The sequence below is a fragment of the Cololabis saira genome, chromosome 13 (genome assembly GCF_033807715.1).
Source record: "Cololabis saira isolate AMF1-May2022 chromosome 13, fColSai1.1, whole genome shotgun sequence".
NCBI lineage: Eukaryota > Metazoa > Chordata > Actinopteri > Beloniformes > Belonidae > Cololabis > Cololabis saira.
The window spans coordinates 1,718,675-1,737,992 of record NC_084599.1 but is presented as its reverse complement, the minus strand read 5'-3'; the positions used below and the strand labels follow the sequence as shown (position 1 = coordinate 1,737,992).

Sequence of the window (19,318 nt, the reverse complement as noted above, 5' to 3'; positions counted from 1 at the left end):
GCCATACTAAACAGTATAAACTAAAAAGTATACTTAAAGGAGCTTGAGGCTCCTTTTAAGAAATGATTCGTGTTTTGTTTGTGGTTTTTTGTTGCAGATTTCCAGTGCTTGACGTGTGTTTCCGTGTGTTCCTGCTTCCTGGATTGGCAGTGGATGTCGTCACCCCCCCCCCCCCCCCCCAAAAAAAAAAAAAATTAAAAAAAAATAAATAGAAAATCACTGGGTTTGTATGTGTATATTTATGTATGTGTACGCATATGTATGCGTATATATATATGTATATATATTAATTATAGTAATAATGCACTTATATATGCTTTTGGTTTCTACCGTCATGGTATCAATCATTAATATGTGTGCAGACAAGGGAGAAAAAAAAAATAAATAAATAAAAAAATAAAAAAAATGAGACTCTCTAGCGCCACCCTTCACCACGACGGCCGTTGGGGGTACTGCAGCCAACAGTGAAGCCGGCACGGGAGAAGGGGGAGAACGCACATGCAGCGTCATGTGACGTCACATCCGCAGCCCAGCGCGGGAAATTCTGGGCCGAATTGCAGCACATTTTACAGCACACAGCCTGTTCAAGGCAAAGGAGAGATACACTAGAGGGCTCATTCTTTTGGGTTTGGAACGCTTCATCTGACATTATTACTAGAAAACTTAAAATGTATATGGATTTTTTTAATAAATCCTGCCACAATCCGGCCTCAAGCTCCTTTAAGTTTGGCACACTTTTACATAAATATCAGTAGTGTGCATTAATTCGGACGTACTATTAAGAGCGCACACGTCACTTCCTGCCGTTGGGAGTGTCACAGCAGCAGTAGCAGCAAGTAACTCTTTCCCGTTTATTATGGCCGAAACAAGACGACATTATATAATATTATTAAATACGGATATTATAATATTAGTATTATATAATAATATTATTATACTTAATATTATACTTATGACATATACGTATCACTTAGCAACCAAACACCACTGCATTGCATTGTGGGAAGTTTCTGCTTAGCTAGTGTCCATCAATCCACACTAATACATTTCTCCGGAATGAGCATGGAGAGTACATACTATTGAGTACCCTCTAATGTTTCGGACGCACTAAAAAATCTTGCATACTCATTTTGCATACTCATTAGGATGGAAGTATGGTATTTCGTACGCAGCCATAGATATATATAAAGACTCAAGGCGGAGTCTCCAGCATCGTTCACCGGCGGCCATCTTACCACAGGACACTATTTGGCGCGCTATTGTTGTTGCTGTTGGAGGGTGAGTGGTCTGTACAGACAAAAATACTCATAACTTGCTGAAATCTTGACGGATTTACAAACGGTTTGGTTTATTATAAACGTCTTTAACGTGTATGATTCGGGGTGCTTGAACCTGTTGAGTTTGTATCTTTTCTTTTCGAAAAACGACTTAATCAGGCAGCACATACAATAGTTGTGTATCACCACTAACTAACGTTAACGTTACTTGCCCAAGTTATCAAGGGTGACCACAATCGAAAAATTTCAATTAATATTCAGCTACTACTGCGATAAAATGACAAATTTTATGACAACCTAATCTTTTCTCTAAATCTTTGTGGATGTGGTTGTATTTATTAGCGGGCTAATATCAAGAAGCTGTGATTGAGACCTAGTACTACAATTTACCCAGCAACTGTACATCAGTGGGAGAGGTACTGTCCTTTATTTTAAACATAACTTAAGGACCAGATGATTTTCCAATCGGTTTGATTTGTTAAAAACATTTTCCATTATGATATAGCACATTTTTCGCTTTGTGTTTACAGAAGTACCGTATTTTCACGACCATACGGCGCACCGCATGGAAAGGCGCACCCTCAGTTTTGTGTGTCATTTTTGGTTTTAAAACACACATACGGCGCACTGACCCAAAAGGCGCCGTCTACAGAGACGGAGCTGCACACACACGCGCTGCAAAACACACACGCGCTAAAAATAGAGCGGAAGCAAAACTTAGTTTGATATTTTATTTCACTTTTCACATCAATCAAACCCTTCAAAGGTTCATCTTCTGTTCCGCATTGAATAATTAAAAAAAACAACCGGTCGCTGCACATAAACCTGTCTCAGCCACCAGCCCTTTTCATTTCACTCTGGCTGGAAAAGTCTGTTTAGGCAACGCTTTTCTTTTAAAAATCACCATAGCCGGCAGTTTCTGTCCATCAGCGTGGCAGGCAAGCACAAGAGTAAATAAACTTTTCATACCCCGTTGTGCTGCGGATCCCGACCGCGGCGGTCCCGGGTCCCGCTCCGCCCCCCTGCGCTGGTCCCGCGTCCCGGGTCCCGGGTCCCGGTCCGCCCCCCCCGCGCTGGTCCCGGGTCCCGGGTCCCGGGTCCCCCGCGCTGGTACCGGGTTGTATCCGACAGGAGCTCCGCTCCGCTAATTCAGCTGCGCAAGGCAAGCACCACATAAATGAGAATGTGTGTTTCGCGCCGCGAAAAACACACACGCGCATGTCGGAGATCCGGTACCGGGTTTGTAACCGACAGATTTGGCTGGAAATCTCAGAGGGGGAAGCTGATCTGACCTGGGACATACCCCAGAAATCTCTGCTCGCAAAGTGGCCAGGAACCAGGTCGATCGGGCTGCAGCAGCGCGCATCACCGCGGCTTTAACCGGGGAAAGTGACCGGTTCCGACCGGCCGGGACCGGAGGAGCCCGTCTGCACTGGTAGCAGGGGCTCCCGGGGAAAGAGCACCGGCATTTCAGCCGGATCTGCCGCGGGGATGCCGCGATCGGACCCGCAAACCCACGGCAGGTGCTTCCTCTGTTCCGACATGCAAAACACACGCGCGCTGCAGAACACACACACACAAGTGTGCTTATTTAAAAATATAGCGGGAGCAAAACTTAGTTTGATTGTATTTTATTTTACTTTACACATCAAGCAAATCCTTAAGGTCTTCATCATCTGTTTCGCATTAAACAGCTCAGTGGATGGTCTCATTCACGCCGCAACTCACAGGGGCTTCACCCTCCCCCTTCTCCCTTTACCGTTCTCATGGTGGCCGGCCTTACATTACCGTAATTCAGGTAATAGACACGGCGCACTGTTTCATAAGGCGCCCGGCACATTTAAAAAAAAAAAAAATTTATGTGCGCCTTATGGTCGCGAAAATACGGTACTCCTATTTTTGCCTGAATATGCCCGACTTTTGTGCAGCCTATGGATGCTCCAATCAGCGCAGTACCCAAACGAGAGCCCGTGGGATCACCTATCACTCATAAGATGATATTATATTATGACTATAATTAGGATAATCGTTAGTTACTTAGTGGATGTATGTAACGTTACAGTACAGATCCTGCTACACAAGAACAGCGGGGGTATATGAGATAATAGTATTGCAAGATTGTTGTTGTTGTATGTTGCCACCACCTGTCTATACAATCATGAAATGTTTATTTCGAACACCTTTTTATAACCATTTTAGTGTTGTCTTGATTTTAAAGTACATACATACATACATACATACATACATACATACATACATACATACATACATACATACATACATACATACATACATACATACATACATACATACATATACACACACACACACACACACACACACACACACACACACACACACACACACACACACACACACACACACACACACACACACACACACACACATACATACATAGGCACTTATATACAATTACCCCAAAAATATGATTAATTATTTTGTTCTTACCCTTAATGTTAAAGGAAGAAGGGTGGTATATATTGACAATACTTTATATATCTGGCCCGTCTCATGTTTTTAAGGTTTCCCAAAGCCAGAGAGAGGAGGAGGCAGTGGGAAGTTGCCCTTAGAAGGGATGGTTTTGTGGCAGGACGCTGATCTGCAGCGAGCACTTTAAGAGTGCAGATTTTGACAGGACGGGGGATTGTCCGTCTGAAAGATGGTGTTGTGCCATCAACCTTCAGCTTGCAAGCAGCTCATCTTCAAAGGGTACTGTATGTGTATCATTGTCCAACAAGAATCCAAGGTGTATAATATTGATGTATCAATAGTATATAATATGTGATTAAATTTCACACTTTAGTTTTTCTTTCTGCAAGTTTAGGAATAAATAACGTGTTGTTCATTACAGCAGTTCTTTACTTATGTTTATTTTAGCCGGAAGCAGAAAGAAGGACCACCACCTCCAGAGGAGCGGAAGACCTCCCTCTGAACAGGTCTCAAGAGGAACCTCAGCCTGATGTTGTGAGTATTTGCATGTGATATGTCACTTGGAATAAACATTGTGCAAACATGTTTATTCCAAATGCCCGACTTCCTGTTTAGTTTCGGCCATGGCGCCAAGAGACTTTTCATTAAGTTGTGACATGATACAGGTGTGTACCGATTTTCAAGCATGTACGTCAAACCGTATTGTGGGGCTTGAGGCACAAAGTTTTCTAGGGGGTGCTGTTGAGCCATTAGGCCACGCCCATTAATGGAAACCATTAAATATCAAATTTGTTGCCAGGCCTGGCTTGCGTGCAAAATTTGGTGACTTTTGGGGCACGTACAATAGGGTCTTCGCACTGTCAGTGCTCGGGCCATAACTAGAAAATTTCAGGAAATTTTGATATGGGCATACCCTACTGCCCATTCGTCCCCTCTTGCTGCTTTGGTTTGGGGCTGTAGTGGTTGTGTTTAAGGTTGTTTTGGTTGTGTCGGAGGTGGTTCTGGCCATGTTTGGGGTTATTAATAATGGCAAATAAACCAAACCAAGGCCTGGATCACGTTGCGGTTCGGGCCGCATTAACGGATGATTTATTCATATTCTCCCCCATACAAATGCATAGGTTTTGTTGCCATGGTAACAAGCCCCATAGGATAGAATGGGACAATTTGGCTTCAATATCTCAAACGTTGTTAACAACAGCCTAATAAAACCTCAGTATGTCGTACTCCACATCGTCCCGAGTCTATTAATGTTGGATGGATGTCTCTGCGCAGTGGTATTTTTGCGACTTTAGCTATCTAGCAAAATGCTAGCAACATTGCCCTTTGGGCCGTTCTGGACAATTGCAATATGGTCATGCCACTACTTGGCATGCCCATAAGAAGAAAACTTCAGGAAATTTTGATATGGGCATGCCCTACTGCCCTTTCGTCCCGTCTTGCTGCTTGTGTTTGATGTTGCAATGGATGTGTTCAGGGCGGTTCTGATTGTATTGGGGTGGTCTCTGGTTATGTTCTGGGTTTTTCTGATTCGGTCTGAGGTGGTTCTGGATGAACTGCATTCAATCTTATGCCTCACCATACCAATGCATGTGTGTGCTTCTGTCTGAGGTGGGGGTGTGCTTCTGCTATGTTCGGGGTTGTTCTGGTTCTGTCCTACGTGGTTCTTGTCGTGTTTGGGGTGGTTAATAATGGCCAATAAACTAACTAATAACTAATAACGGATTAAGGGTTGTTAATGATTATGTTCGGCGTTGTTCCGGTTTGGTCTGCAGTAGTTTTGGTTGTTTTCAGGGTGGTCCTGGTTTTCTCTGAGGTGGTTTTGGTTGTACTGAATTCCTTCCTATGCTCCCACATAGTAATGCATACGTTTTTTTGTTGCCATGGTAACAAGCCCGCCATGAATGAATGAAGTAATTTGGCTGACATTTCGACATTAATTTTCTGTTAATCACAGCTTCATGAATTTTTAATATGTTGTAGTCCATAGCGGGGCGAGTTTTGGAACATTTGAATGATGTCCCTACGATAACCTAATTAAATATTTCAGAATTAAACTATTTTCCTTAGAGTTTACATGGAAATAATAATTCCAAATTGAGGTTTACATGGAAAGCATGTTTGATCGGCTTCATCCAATTCTGCTTAAAGGGGACCTATTATGAAAAACAAGTTTTTTCCTGCTTTAACATATATAAAGTGGTCTCCCCTCAGCCTGCCAACTCAGAGAAGGAGGAAAGCAACCAGATTCTGCAGTGTCTGTACAGCCGCCCCCGGATGATCCGTCCAGTGTGATGTGGATCTACGAGCCAATAAGATTCTGCTCCTGTCGTTACGTAACGACAGGAGCGATTTACATCGGTTGGCCTCCGATGCGTGACACCACGCCCACAACTAACTGTGGCCGGAACAACAACTCCGCCGGCCGGAGATTCCGCCATTTTCTACGTGTCATTCAGGCAGCCAATCAGCACAGAGCCTCATTATCATAGCCCCGCCCACTCAGAATCCTGCATAGATAATGAGGTTAGAGACTGGGAAGATAAAGACATGGCTCAGAGGCTGAATTTCTAATTTATTTAGGAAAAAACAATCAAAAGCTTGTTTGTTAGGTATTAGATGCCATAATAGGTTCTCTTTAAGCTCTGGGGGTTGGGAAGGTTCTGATTGGATAGGGGGGCGGAGCGGAAGTTAAACTACCGGAAGAAAAACAAACTTAGCTGCTACAACTTTGAAAAGCTCACAATTTTGATGTTTCCTGCCATCTGTTCTTTTAATGATTTCTATTTATTAAATAAATGGTCTCTGCTCTTGACCAGCGTTTACTGCGTGCTGCCATCTTGAAACTTTGTTTGGAAAACCAGCCCAGCCCGGAATATAAGCGTCATGGAGACAGACGGGCGAGGGAACGAGCAGAAAGAAAGACCGGAATTAATTTAAAGAGGAATGAGTGGATACATGATCTGGAATTATTCTATTCAGATTTAAAATCGGAATAAACCAGCCACTTACTTCGGAATTAAGTTTAATTTGGAATGACCATTTTCATTCAGAATTAGGTGTTTACATGGTAATGTTTACTCATTTTAAATCAGATTTAATTTTAATTCTGAATTAAAGATGAATTAAACTTCCCATGTAAACGCACTGAATGAACATGAGACGCACACGACGTCTGGTCACACTTTGTTTCTGAAATTCTGGTTTGTGTAAGGAAACTCTTACCCCCCCCTCCCCCCCCAAGGCTAGTAGGTAAAGGCCAATGGAGTAAAATTGGTGGAACACTTTTACATAAATGTCAGTATGTTAGCACCTTTGGATACATGCATGTATGCTTCCCCTTTTTGTTACGGTGCTTACCATCAGTGGTGAGCCAGTTGTTCTGAAGGTTGAGAGTCTCAAGTTGGTGCAGATGGGAAATTTGCTCCACTGTTATTTGTTTTATCTTGTTGTTCTAGTATCAAGGAAGAAAACAGAGTAAATGTGATGAATTCTGTGCCTAATTTTTTGGACAAAATTAAAAATTGTGATATTTACTTCAGCCTTTGTTTCTGTCAGCATTGTGTAAAGACCTGAAGAGAGAGCTGGCGAGTTTCATCAGATAGTTCAGCTGGAAACTCAGTGAGGTCCACTCCTGCACAGTCCACTTCCCCCTCCGCTGTGCAGCTGCATTCTAGCGGGCATTCAGTTGGCTTAGATTTTGTCACCGTGGTTACAGTATCATCTTCTGTTATATCCTCATCTTCATCCTCTACCTCTGTTTTGAGAGGGGTCTGGCCATGCACTAGCAGCCATGCCATGATCAGCACACTGAAGGCCAGTATAAGAGAGTTTTTGGGAAAGTCCATGTGCACACCTCCTGTCCTGCTGCAAAAGCACATGGATGGCAAGTTAACCATCTAGTCATACAGTGTTATGTTTAGAACACTTTCTTGACTCTGTTTTTCATTATATTTGGTGAGAGACACATATTGTGTACTGTAAAGTGTCATCATTTTGTCCACTAGTTCATAAATACCTGAGTGTGGAGACAGACTGTGTCCTACTGAAGCTGGTGCACAAAAGAATCATCATCATCATGTGGTAAATCATGTGCTACTAACCCCGCTACTGTGCACTCATACGTTTGAACTCAAGCCACACTACTACCATTGACTGCACGTATCATTGTGTGGATGTATTTATTTCTGTGTAGTTATTTAATTGTATGTGTGTGTGATGGTTGAGTCCCTTTACTTTACTGCAAAAAGCACAATGCAACAAGTTTCCTTTGTCGACATGGCAATAAATGATTGGATCTGGAATCTTGTGTAGTTTCCCCAAAAAACAACACAGCATTTGATGTTTAACTTAAATCTGGTACACACCAGTTTGTTTCTTTGTTTTTAGGTAAATTAAATCTGCAACATTTAACATTTTGACTATTAACAATGTTGTTAGTATAGGAAGTATATTCCTAGAAAAAAAAAGAAAAAAAGAGGTTGCCTCTTCATAAAGTACATCCAGAAGAAGCCATGCACATTTTCAGAGCCTTCTACTGACCTGGAGAGGGATAATAATGTTTTTTATATGCAACTTCATAGTCAACTCAGTATTAATGGCGTAGTTTAGATACCGACAATTAGCGCTGCGACAGATATTTCCTTCCTCTGCAAACTGCTAACGCTAATTTGAAAAAGAGAAAATATATGTTGCTCATTTTAGCTTGATATACAGTATTATTAGCCAACCTTTACATCCAAATGTTTACAAAAAGTAACAACTTACCATAGGTCAAAAGTGAATCTTAAATGCCAACATTTTTTAACGACTAAGACAGTAGCCTATTACGGTTTGATTGATGTGACAAAAACATTGTTTTTTCATCTACAGCAAATGTTGATCCCTCAAACAGGCATTCAGGCCACATGACAACCATCAATCAGGAGTTTCCTTTCTGCTTTTTGTTGTACATGAAAAATTCAAAATGCCAGTATAAGCATGTGCTCAAATGCACACACGTGTGCACAGTGCCAAACCCATAAAATGCCTATAGCATTCAGGCATTAGAGAGAAGCTCAACAACATCTCTGTTTCAACAACACTCTTGAGGTGCTCCATATCTGACAAGCCTGAAAATAATTTTTTTTTTATACACACAAATACTTCTTATTTCTGGTAAGCTGGGTGATTTTACAGGACTATCACGGTGACTGATTTATCTAAGTACATAGTTTTGTCATGCAGGGATGGATGATGGTAAAACTTAAAACTCAGCCCATGCTCAACACAACATAATAAACCAAGCAGCTTAACACATAAACATACAGCATTTCCATTTGCAAAAAGCTACATTTTGGTCTACTACTTTACCACGTCAGTAGAACATTCGCTGGCAGGCGCTTCAGTCTGATGAACAGTCCAAACATAGGCTGTCCCATAGCAGGCGAAGAGTCCCAGCCACACCAGATATCCTCCAGATGTGAGGGAGAAAGTTAAGACGAAGAGAAGCAGGCAAGAGTGAGAAGGAAGGGAGTGAGTAGGAGAGTCAACTCCAGCCTGACTGAGAGCCAAAACACAAATTCTTTCTTTTTTTTCTCACATTACTTTCCCGGCACTGTTTTTCTCCCTCTTTCCTGCAGTATATGTTTCCAGACAAGCGTCTGTGACAAATGTGTAACGAATTTGTAGAGATATTGCTCTGGATTTGACAGGAGCAGACACAGCTAAACCAGGATTTATAACCAAGGTGCTAGCAACATCTTTAAACAAACCTAATGCCTTTAGTACAATCTTGATCCTCCAGGACACTGATTCTTAAACCAGTGTGTGCAAACTGTTGAAACGTAATTCCATAAAACATAAACTTACCTATGTTCAACAGCTGTTCTGAAATAATACAGAAGAGATTAGTTGTGTACGTGATCAGTAAAAAAGTGGGTTACGATTCCATAAAAACGGCATCAGACTATGATAAACATGTGTTTCCGGGTTTCTGTTCCAACAAGCCAGATCCAGTTGTGGACAAGCGTGTGTCCATCTCCACACATGCAGCTCTGCTACATCTGTTATGAAAGATTCATGATCATGTTGTACCATTCGTGTCTCACATTAAACCAGTACTAGCGTTTGTTTGTTACATACGGTGTAGATGTGCAATGCTGCAATTTAAGGTGGACAGGATTTCATGTTACAGATTGCACATAAATATTCACCTAACAGTCCCACGTTACCAAACAAAGGAGTGGTCCTTCTTCTCCCCAGCGATGATTACTTGCTATGTCAAAAATTAATTGATTTAATATTGCTTGTGTGCACGTGTGTGTGCATTGGTGTGCATGTGTGTGGATGTGTGTGAGTACCACCTGGCAGGGCAGTTGACAAAAGACTAAGATAAAGACAAACCAATCTGTGCCCCGGAAGGCCACATTTTGGATGTTCAGAATAGTTACAAGTACCTTGGGATCCTGCAAACAGATGGAAACTTACAATGAGGCTGCAAGGAAGCTGGCCAAAGAGCTAAAACTTCAAGGGCTTTGGGCCACATCTATACATTTTATTGGTGCGTAACTTTGAGGTTTGTTTTTTTTTTACAAAAATCTAATTCTTTTAACAACTTTTCATCAGCATGGTGTTTATGAATTATATCAGGTTTATGAAAAACCGATGAACAAAATCATGGACCAGTTCATTTTCTTTTTCACTTTCATTTCATTTCATTTTTTTCAAACTTGAGAAATGTTGGGCCATTAAGACTGAGGCTCTTCCACGGGTTCAGAGAAAACGTTTTTATTTGCTTCTACTCCATGTTGTTTTCAAATGATTTGCCAAAATGAAAATTATCTTTATGATGTCTGCAGATGTCATAACAATTTGCAAGAATCCGTGCTTTGAATCTAAGTATCAAGTTTGGTATATAAGATTTACAGGTTTTCTGCCCAACTGCTCGGTGGAAACCAGAATAAGAATAGGAATAAGAATAATTCTTACAAAGATAATAGGATTCAAGCAGCTTCACCCTGATTATAATAATAATAATTACTACTTAATAGTTATTAACATAGTAATTAACAATATATAATTACTATATATATAGTAATATATAATTGCTAGTAAACTCTAGCGGGGGTTTCAGAAGTCTTATTTAGTTTCCAAGTGAGATGGGTTTTTTTTATTATTATTATTATTATTTATAATTTTAATTTTTCAAAATGAAGACAGGGAAATAAATAAAAAAAGGTTAACAACACCACATTTCACATAATCAAAAAAAAAAGAAACATTACAATAACACAAAAAAAAAAACAAAAAACAAGGGGTTGGGGGGAAGGGTTGGTACAGATAAACTTTAAGAATGATGGTGACTCTAGCGACAGTTCAGGTCCAGCTCTAAAAGAAGAATAAGTAAAATAAAATAAGAAGCATGTGACCAACACAACAGGTCATGTTGTTATTACATTATTCTCAACTGTTGTCTAATGACAGTCCAAGTGAGATGTTGTTTTTAGCCTGAGAAAAAATAAATTCCAATCCACAGAACCGGTGAAAACACATTATTTGTCCATTCTTTCTTTATTACTCATCATGTTATTTAGCAACCTCACTTCCCCTAGAGGGGTTCTGGCCACTGCTACATGCTTTTTTTTAACTTCCCACTGCTCCAGAGGAAAACGCAACCTTCTCAAAACAACAGCCCCCCTAAAGAATGCATTTGGAGACTCTTTTGAACAGCCTACACGTTACATTTCCATCCTCCAGAGTGCTGCAGTCTCTTTCTCCTAGGAAATAATGAATACACACCTTCCTGTATTCCCTAGTGGTGGTTGTGTTTTCTGTTGGGTTTTTGGTCCCTGGTTGCTGGCTGTTCAGGCTGGGCGGGTCAGTGGAAGTCTGTCAGCATCACACCTGCTGCTGGCTGCTACCGTATTTTCACGACCATACGGCGCACCCTGTGAAAAGGCGCACCCTCAGTTTTGTGTGTCATTTTTGGTTTTAAAACACACATACAGCGCACCGACCCAAAAGGCGCCGTCTACAGACACGGAGCTGCACACACGTGCGCTGCAAAACACACACACAAGAGTGCTTATTTAAAAGTAGAGCAGGAGCAAAACTTAGTTTGATATTTTATTTCACTTTTCACATCAATCAAACCCTTCAAAGGTTCATCTTCTGTTTCCGCATTAAAGAATTTAAAAAAACCACGGGTCGCCGCACATAAACCTGATTCAGCCACCAGCCCTTTTCATTTCACTCTGGCTGGAAAAGTCTGTTTAGGCAACGCTTTTCTTTTAAAAATCACCATAGCTGGCAGTTTCTGTCCATCAGCGTGGCAGGCAAGCACAAGAGTAAATAAACTTTTCATACCCCGTTGTGCTGCGGATCCCGACCGCGGCGGTCCCGGGTCCCGGGTCCCGCTCACACACACGCGCATGTCGGTACCGGGTTGTATCCACAGGAGCTCCGCTCCGCTAATTCAGCTGCGCCACTGTCTCAGCCACTTGATCATCATCCCTTCATCCAGCCACCCCTTTTCATCTGCCCTTATAATGACTCCGGCTGGAAACGTCTTATGCAAAGTTTTTCTTTTAAAAATCACCATACAGTTTCTGTCCATCAGCGTGGCAGGCAAGCACCACATAAATGCACACACGCACATGTCGGGGATCCGGTACCGGGTTTGTAACCGACAGATTTCGCTGAAAATCTCAGAGGGTGAAGCTGATCAGACCTGGGACGTACCCCAGAAATCCCTGCTCCCAAAGCGGGCGGGAACCAGGATAATTCCATCGGATCCCGTTTTGGGAACCAGGAAGTCGGGCTGGAGCAGCGCGCATCACCGCGGCTTTAACCGGGGAAAGTGACCGGTTCCGACCGGCCGGGACCGGAGGAGCCCGCCTGGACTGGTAGCAGGGGCTCCCGGGGAAAGAGCACCGGCATTTCAGCCGGATCTGCCCCGGGGATGCGGCGATCGGACCCCGCAACCCCACGGCAGGTGCTTCCTCGGTTCCCGACATGCAAAACACACGCGCGCTGCAGAACACACACACAAGTGTGCTTATTTAAAAATAGAGTGGGAGCAAAACTTAGTTTAATTGTATTTTATTTCACTTTACACATCAAGCAAATCCTTAAAAGTCTTCATCATCTGTTTCCGCATTAAACAGCTCAGTGGATGGTCTCATTCACGTCCGCAACTCAAGGCTTCACCCGCCCCCTTCTCTTTTTACCGTTCTCATGGTGGCCGGCCTTACATTACCGTAATTCAGGTAATAGACACGGCGCACCGTTTCATAAGGCGCCCGGCACATTTAAAAAAAAAAAAAAAAAAAAAAATGTATGTGCGCCTTATGGTCGCGAAAATACGGTAATCTGGCCAGATCCTTCCCTCTTGTGGATGGAACACAGAAGCCTGCTTGGTTGCTCCTTACCGGTCAGCCTTTGCCCTAGCCAGCTCAGCAGCCCACTTTCGACCCTGGACCCCCCTAGATTCTCCCCTCTGCCCTTTGACCTGGACCCCGGATACACCCTTGGCTTCCTGCTATCTCCACTACCCCTCTACCTAAATAAATCCTGTTAAGTCCCGTTAAGTCTTCAGCCTTGTGTTTGCCTTTGGGTCCACCCATCACCAATCCCTTAAGATCCCTACTATTTTGAAACACGGACACGGCCAAAAACACTCATCATTATGTTGTATATGTATATTGTCTAACTCCCGCCAGCTAGCCTACATCATTGAACTAACGGTTCCTTGGGAGGATGCCATCAAGGAAACGCTTGAGCAGAAAAAACTGCAGTATGCCAACCTAGCAGCCGAGGCAGAGGACAGAGGCTGGAAGGTAAAGGTGTAGGGGCTTTGTAGCCAGCACAACAGCAAAGCTCCTTAGGGAAGTTGGAATCAGGGGACAGGAGTACAGGAAGACCATCAAAGAGCTGGCAAACACTGCAGAGAGGACGAGCCATTGACCCCATCTGGGCTGCTAGGGGGACTAACCCTGGGACACAAACCCAGGCTGGATCAACCTGTGGTGGGCCGGCCTCAGTGGAGGGGTGTGAGAGGGCCCAAACGCCCCATGATGCTGAGGTGCACAACTGACTAGCCCTGAATTCCAATCTCCCCCCTCACAGACTCACACACGCTCCCGCGACCTGCGTAAGGGTTCAGGGCTGTCCCATTCCTAAAGTCGTTAAGGGTTCAGGGCTGTCCCATTCCTAAAGTCGTTAAGGGTTCAGGGCTGTCCCATTCCTAAAGTTGTTAAGGGTTCAGGGCTGTCCCATTCCTAAAGTCGTAAAGGGTTCAGGGCTGTCCCATTCCTAAAGTCGTTAAGGGTTCAGGGCTGTCCCATTCCTAAAGTCGTTAAGGGTTCAGGGCTGTCCCATTCCTAAAGTCGTTAAGGGTTCAGGGCTGTCCCATTCCTGAAGTCGTTAAGGGTTCAGGGCTGTCCCATTCCTAAAGTCGTTAGGGCTTTAGGACTGTCCCATTCCTAAAGTCGTTAAGGGTTCAGGGTTGTCCCATTCCTAAAGTCGTCAAGGATTCAGGGTTGTCCCATTCCTAAAGTCGTTAAGGGTTTAGGGCTGTCCCATTCCTAAAGTCGTTAAGGGTTCAGGGCTGTCCCATTCCTAAAGTCGTTAAGGGTCCAGGGCTGTCCCATTCCTAAAGTGGTTAAGGGTTCAGGGCTGTCCCATTCCTAAAGTCGTTAAGGGTTCAGGACTGTCCCATTCCTAAAGTCGTTAAGGGTTCAGGGCTGTCCCATTCCTAAAGTCGTTAAGGGTTCAGGGCTGTCCCATTCCTAAAGTCGTTAAGGGTTCAGGGCTGTCCCATTCCTAAAGTCGTTAAGGGTTCAGGGCTGTCCCATTCCTAAAGTCGTTAAGTGTTCAGGGCTGTTCCATTCCTAAAGTCGTTAAGGGTTCAGGGCTGTCCCATTCCTAAAGTCGTTAAGTGCGCGAGGGCTCCCGGCAGACATTTTGAGACCTTACTGCTCACTTACCGTAAGTCTGCATCTCCACAGACTTTTGGAAAGGGAATTACCCACAGTTCATTGCGTTGTGACATAAAAGGAGGTTACCAGGGAGAATGTAAACAGGCGGAGGAAAAGAATTCATGTGCGACTGCGAGGCGAAAGAAGTTCACCTGTAAGTATACATACATAACATAGCCCACTGGTGATTTAAATCCAGAAACTTTTGTCCCGTGATGATTTTTCAACGGCCTACTATTTCCTTTACAAACAGGGAGCGACCAACAAACGGAGGGAAGAAAACCAAAAAAAGGACAAATGAAGTTTTGGACTTTCTTCAAGACTAAAGACAAGAAAAGAGCCTGAGGGAGCTGGATGAAAAGGAGGCGGAGAGAGAAAAAAAATCATTGACATTTTTGGGAAGAACGTGGACAAAATGTAGTTTTCTTCATCATTTTGTTATTCATAATTTGAGGTTCAATTTCTTTTGTTTTCATTTTATATTAGACAAATCCTCAGTTGACCTGGTGTTGAATAAACAAGACTTGCTTTTCTTTGATTTGAGTACAGTGTTTGAATTAAGATTTCCTTTGTTAACAGAAATGCATACATGTAAATACTAGCAAGATAGTTTTAGATCCAACACAAACAAGTCAGGCAGTAATTTGGTTATTCATTTATTTATGACCACAAAATTTAAACAATTTCAGCAAGTTGAACAAAAACGTTGCAGTAAATAGTAATAATATAACTGTAATATTTAGCTCAGGTTACTATCAATTTATACGCTCTCTTACAAAAATTAAATGACATCATGCTCAAAATGGAAAGTAATATTAGTTGGTCATAACACAGCTGGAATATTTAACTCAGGATACCATCAGTTTAAACGCTCTTACAAAAATGAAATTACTCTGTGATTGAGCTTGGCATACTGGATGCGCTGGTATGGGTAGATTGAAAGAAAGACACTACATTATCAAGGAAATACATATTGTACTGTGCGCATATTTAAATTGTGTTCTTTGTTGAATTTTATGGTCCTTTATATAGTCCCTCCAGATCTTTTATGATGTACGACGTAAGAGCAACAGCTCTATCCACCTTATTCCTGGAGCCTCTACTGTAGAAACGGTTATGGGTGTAACTTCCAGTTAGACGCCGGAAGTATCGTAACGCCATTGACTAACCATGGCAGCTGAGCATGAACAGCGGTTTATTTTAAAGCAATTTGCTTTCAATCTAGCAAAGAAGTGACGGTTTTGTTTTCTGACATTTAATGTTTAACATATTTATCAACCGTAGCATTTACTAAAATGCCCTTGCAGAGCTCGGGTACGTCGTTTTGTGGAGGAAAACCTGCATCATACTTTGTGGCTGAGATCCGACAAAGCACCGGAGGAGAGACGCCGAATCCTCAGAGGATTGACAGGAATGTCATGAGAATATCAGGTATGATTTCAGGTTAATGTCATGAGAATATCAGGTATGATTTCAGTTTAATGTCATGAGAATATCAGGTGTGATTTCAGGGTTAATGTCATGAGAATATCAGGTATGATTTCAGGTTAGAATATCAGGTATGATTTCAGGTTAATGTCATGAGAATATCAGGTGTGATTTCAGGTTAGAATATCAGGTATGATTTCAGGTTAATGTCATGAGAATATCAGGTATGATTTCAGGTTAATGTCATGAGAACATCAGGTATGATTTCAGGTTAATGTCATGAGAACATCAGGTATGATTTCAGGTGTATGGAGGACACAGCATTGTAGTATTTGTCCGGTAATGACAACCTTTAGTATTATTTATTATTATTTTCTGTGCAGTTAAAATACAAAGTCTGTTTATGGCACGGACTGCAGGGCAGCATTAGAATAAAAATACAATAGTTTCACTACAGACATGTATATAAGAAAAAAGTTTTTTGTTAATTAAATTTTAAATCTTAGCTGTGATCAGTACTCGAGTTGTAAAAAAGAAATCAGGGGGGATGGTGGATTTTATCATATGGGGACAGATAATTTGTGCTGATTACAAATAACATATTACAAATAATAGCACTAACCAAAAATCCTCTAGAAATACTGCAGGAATGACATAGCAGCAGTTAAATGCAGCCTTCTGTAAGCTTTAAATATCCACTGGGCTTACATCAAATACATCAAAACCAACAATAAAAAACACTTTTCTGAACTTATCAATATGACTCTGTCCTTCACAGGATAAGTAACATGGATCACTGCAAAAACTCAATGTTAACAAGAATATTTGTCTTATTTCTAGTTAAAATGTCTCATTTTAGTTAAAAAAATCTCATTACACTTAAAACAAGACTCATCACTGGAAAAACAACAATTTTCACCTGTTTCAAGTAGATTTTCACTTAAAATAAGTAGAAAAATCTGCCAGTGCAACAAGATTTTTTTACTTGTAATAAGAAGATAAATCTTGTCCCACTGGCAGATTTTCTTACTTATTTCAAGTGAAAATTTACTTGAAACAGGTGAAAATTGTCACATTTTTGTGGTGATGACTCTAACCAGAATGTTAAATGTAAAACCACATTCATTGATGAAATGACATAAGGGGGGATGGCAGTTTTACAGGGGGGATGATTTGGACTGTTTTTATTTCAGGGGGGGATGCCATCCCCCCTCACCCCCCCCCCCCCCCCCCTCCCCCCCAAACTCCAGTACATGTACTGGTTTTTTCCTAAACTTCTGGAGGGCTTAGGTGATGTGGTTGCAGGTGGGTCTTCCCCCAGGTACATTTGATGAGGGGGCTGGGGGTGTTATAATGGTACGGAAAACCCTAATGTATCATATCTTATCTTAATAATTGTGTACTGTATTGCTCCCTCAGATGAGCCTGACCAGATGGATCAGGAGGAGGAGCTGTGCTCAACACCAAAGCTTCCTGTGATGCCCAAACACAGTGGTCAGATCCAGGGATGGAGGACCACACCTATTCTATTATTTACGTGCTGGAGATGAGGTGATGGGTGACCGTGGTTTCACAGTTAGAGACTTGCTGGAGGAGCGTAGGGTGAAGCTAATCATTCCAGCATTCACGCGCAAAGGATGCCAGCTGACCAGTGAGGAGGTCACTCGCACACGCCGCATTGCTCATGGCTGCATTCATGTTGAATAAGGAACCTGAAGGTGTACAGGATTCTTTCTCAAACAGGACCAAATTAACTTTGTGCCCAAAATTGACAAAATGCTCAAAATTTGTGCTGGTTTAGTGAATTTACCAGCTGAGTTTATTTCAAGAGAAAAGTGAGAAGACATTTAATATTGCACTTAAACATACTTACATATTTCATTCATTTAACATTTTCTAAAAACAATTGAGGTACACTTACACTTACAGTATCTTTAACACATAACTCTCAACAGGTTAAGTGCTGTATGTAGTTTGTAGAGCTGCACTTACATATTTCATTCATTTAACATTTTCTGAAAACAACTGAGGTCCAGCTGCAATTGTTATTTTTTTGAGGAAATAAAAGTCCAAAGAGTCCTCCGACAGTAAACTGAATCTCTCTCACTTAAGACACAAATGTAATGTGCTTTTGTTAAACAATATTTTTGTGTTAAAATGTTTTGATTCATGTCCCTATATTGTATGTCCTAATATGTCAGGAGGGGATCTTTCAGGTTCTGTTTTTAATAAAACTGAAAGCAAAAATGAAGTCTGTTGTACTGTTTTCCCCCTAGCTTTATACAGAGGGGCAGAGCTGAATCTTCTTTGTACTGAATTCATCTACAAATGTTGGAAGCATGTGTGAAAAGTTCTGGAGGTGTTTCATGTGTGTATCTGAAGTCTTTGTCAAATGAAATGTGGAACTCCAGGTGCTCAGTTGGTGTCCAGATAACCAGCTTGCAGCTCTGCTGCCCCAGGCACATCACTGCCAGCTGGACCTGAAAGAATAAATATAAAAGAAGCTTACAGTTTGTCTTAATGAAGGTTCACAAGTAGCCTACCTGTTACATTAGTTCATAGATTATAAGCAGTACTCGAGTTGTAAAAAAAAATCAGGGGGGATGGTGGATTTTATCATATGGGGACAGATAATTTGTGCTGATTACAAATAATATAATATATTACAAATAATAGCAGTGACCAAAACAGCTGCAGAAATACTGCAGGAATGACATAGCAGCAGTTAAATGCAGCCTTCTGTAAGCTTTAAATATCCACTGGGCTTACATCAAATACATCAAAACACAACAATAAAAAACACTTTTCTGAACTTATCAATATGACTCTGTCCTTCACAGGATAAGTAAAATGGATCACTGCAAAAACTCTAAATCTTAACAAGAATATTTGTCTTATTTCTATTTAAAATGTCTCATTTTAGTAAAAAAAAATCTCATTACACTTAAAAGAAGACTCATCACTGGAAAAAACAACAATTTTCACCTGTTTCAAGTAGATTTTCACTTGAAATAAGTACAAAAATCTGCCAGTGGAACAAGATGTTATTGCTTGTAATGAGAAGATAAATCTTGTCCCACTGGCAGATTTTTCTACTTATTTCAGGTGAAAATTGTCAAATGTTATTTTTCTGGTGATGACTCTAAATGTTGAAATAGCAGTAAAACCACATTAATTCATGAAATGACATAAGGGATGGAAAGG

The 19,318-nt window shown here is 41.6% G+C and overlaps 1 protein-coding gene across 3 annotated transcripts in view; it reads right to left on the bottom strand.

The window, feature by feature from the left end:
• podn (podocan) overlaps positions 1 to 9,758 on the bottom strand; it is a 34,582-nt gene extending 24,824 nt beyond the window's left edge. The window contains exons 1-3 of one of the 3 annotated variants that reach the window (XM_061737357.1): positions 9,081 to 9,758; positions 7,301 to 7,595; positions 7,089 to 7,182 (exon numbers count right to left, since the gene is read on the bottom strand). In XM_061737357.1, coding sequence (XP_061593341.1) covers positions 7,089 to 7,182; positions 7,301 to 7,595; positions 9,081 to 9,148 — 457 coding nt within the window. In that variant the 5' untranslated portion in view covers positions 9,149 to 9,758. Of the gene's footprint in view, positions 1 to 7,088; positions 7,183 to 7,265; positions 7,596 to 7,746; positions 7,763 to 9,080 lie in introns of those variants that run through there. The other 2 variants (XM_061737358.1, XM_061737359.1) reach the window with 2 other exon arrangements.
• Positions 9,759 to 19,318: the final 9,560 nt, after the last annotated feature.